The sequence below is a fragment of the Tripterygium wilfordii genome, chromosome 21 (assembly GCF_013401445.1).
Source record: "Tripterygium wilfordii isolate XIE 37 chromosome 21, ASM1340144v1, whole genome shotgun sequence".
In the NCBI taxonomy this organism is placed as follows: domain Eukaryota; kingdom Viridiplantae; phylum Streptophyta; class Magnoliopsida; order Celastrales; family Celastraceae; genus Tripterygium; species Tripterygium wilfordii.
This window is the reverse complement of record NC_052252.1, coordinates 4,048,672-4,051,366: the sequence shown is the minus strand read 5'-3', so window position 1 is coordinate 4,051,366 and position 2,695 is coordinate 4,048,672. Positions and strand designations below refer to the sequence as shown.

The following is a 2,695-nucleotide window of genomic DNA, read 5'->3' as shown; positions in this document are numbered from 1 at the left end:
TCCTAATTAATTAAGTTAGTTGCTAACTTGGATTTTTAATTTTGATTAGAGGAACCATCACCTAGTAAGCTAAAGTAATTGCGCAAAGAAACCACTAGCTAGGTAGCTAATGTTAGAATATGTTATAAATTATGTGAAATGGTATAACCTAACAAGTTAATTTGTTGGTTTGAATGACAAAGTAACAAAGGTATTAGAACAGGAGGTATTGAGTTTTCCATTGAGAAATTAAGTTATATGTTGGGCATTTCCTCTTAACAGACTTTGAAGTTTCATGTGTTGGATATTCGGATTGTTAGTAGCGGACTAAATGGCTTGGAGAACATACTCTACTTGTCATTGTACCTACGACAGACATGAGATATATTATGCAATGCTCTGACTACTTTTCAGATATGGATAAAATTGTCATCCCTACCGATCAACTCGAGCCTCAAATCACATTTTGTGTATTATAGATGCCTTCTAGAGACCAAAACCCTAAAGTTTAGTGAAGTAAAGTAGAAGACAAGAAAATGTTGCTCTTACTCCCGGAGAAAAAATCCACTCAAGTAGGAGAAAAGATAGGGGAAAAAAAAGGTAGGCTTTATGTATGTGAGTGGGGTGTGGATTTTGCATGGCATGTGGTTCCCTTTCGATTAATTGGAGGGATTTGCATAACAAAAGCATGACGTCTTCAAGCGGAAAGCTTTCTGATCCCACCCTACACTTATCCGTCCCTCTTATCTTTTTTGTTTCCTTGTGTGGGTTGTGGTCTCCACTCCACCACGTGTCCCTGGAATAACACGTGTCAGCCTGTTAACGGTCCAATTTCCACTTTGCGTCAATGCCAACTACCCCATCACCCCGCCCTAATTTCACTAACACCCCAATTTGCTAACCACCACTTGTATTTGTCCAACTTGACATAATCAACAAGGTTAATCAAGTAAATCACCTATCACCAAATTACTAATCTACCCCACAAACCTTCCCTGTGTCACAACCGGATTCGCTATTACTTTAGTACACATTATTTACAATAGCACTTGATCCTTTCCTTTCTTTTCCATAGACTAGTCATTACATGAGCGGCTTATTTAAAACAAATTTCATGCCATTTCAGTGAAACGAACATATCAAACACCTTGCAACGTTGTTTTTTTCATTGCTTAATCCCTCTAAATTTCAAGCATCAAACTTCATCAAAATTCAGCTGTACTGATCAGTTTGGGTTGCACCCAATTCATGGAGAGCACCGAGTCGTCCACCGGTGGCGGTTCTCAACAGCCGAACCTCCCCCCGGGGTTCCGGTTCCACCCCACCGATGAAGAGCTAGTTGTTCACTATCTCAAAAGAAGGGCCTCCTCTGCTCCCCTCCCCGTCGCGATCATCGCTGAAGTTGATCTTTATAAATTTGATCCGTGGGAGCTTCCAGGTACGACGAAATATATTCCGTAGTTGAACCTGCGATCTCTAAGTTATAGCGATGCATTGGATTCAATTTGGGACTAATTTTATTGGTTTTTTTTCAGCTAAGGCGACATTTGGGGAGCAGGAATGGTACTTCTTTAGTCCTAGGGACAGGAAGTATCCGAACGGGGTGAGGCCAAACAGGGCAGCAACTTCAGGGTATTGGAAGGCAACTGGTACTGATAAGCCAGTATTAACATCAGGAGGAACACAAAAAGTTGGTGTGAAGAAGGCACTTGTGTTCTATGGAGGTAAGCCCCCTAAAGGAATCAAGACCAATTGGATTATGCATGAGTACAGGCTTGCAGACAATAAACCCAATAACAAACCACCCGGATGTGACTTTGGGAGCAAGAAATCATTAAGGGTAATAACAAATTACTCCATTTTTGACAACTTTTGATTATCATTTATCAGGATTGTTGGTTTTGCAGTTACTGACAATGGGGTTTTGTTTGTCTTTTGTAGCTTGATGATTGGGTGTTGTGTAGAATTTACAAGAAAAACAACACTAACAGACCAATGGATCATGACAAAGAAGAGTTTATGGAGGATTTGATTGGATCGGTACCGCCTTCGATAACGATCGGGAGCTGCAATCAGAATGGAAACCTGATGCTGTCAAGTCATGACCACAACCTGTTCGATGGAATGACTAGCAGTGATAACACCATGTCAAAACCTGCAGATTTTCCTTTGCTTTCTCTTAAAAGGGCACCCCCTTCTATGTATTGGAACGACGAGGACAACCCGTCTTCCGGCGAGAAGTTTCAAGGTGATAATCACAACAACAATGGAGGAGGAGGAAGTAGTTCGATTGCTACTCTGCTTAGCCAACTACCACAGACAACTCCATTGCAGCAACAGACAATGCTGGGGTCTCTGGGAGATGCCATTTTTAGGCCTCCATATCAACTTCAAGGCATGAATTGGTATCCATAGTCCCAATTAACCTTCTATGGTGGCATTATATCGAGATTTTGGTTGATAGATAGGGAAGATAAAAGCTAGAGAGACACATAAGCTCTCTCTCTCTCTCTCTCTCTCTCTCTATATATATATATATATATATATTCACACATATACATACATATATACTTTGTTTGTTTCAATTCCTAGGTATAGATGCATAGAAAAATCAATGAGATGCCTCTGATGTGTAGAAAAATAAAAACCCATTGAATATATTTTGATGCATTATTTTTGTTTATGGACCATAACCATCATGTACAATTAATATTAA

General features: G+C 40.0%; 1 protein-coding gene across 1 annotated transcript; it reads left to right on the top strand.

Moving 5' to 3' along the window:
- The first annotated feature begins 1,088 nt into the window (after nt 1–1,088).
- On the top strand, nt 1,089–2,695 carry LOC119988482 (NAC transcription factor 56-like). The gene is made up of 3 exons (XM_038833540.1): nt 1,089–1,417; nt 1,515–1,819; nt 1,921–2,695. Exons 1-3 carry the CDS (start codon nt 1,228–1,230, stop codon nt 2,392–2,394), a joined length of 969 nt encoding a protein of 322 aa, XP_038689468.1. The 5' UTR covers nt 1,089–1,227; the 3' UTR covers nt 2,395–2,695.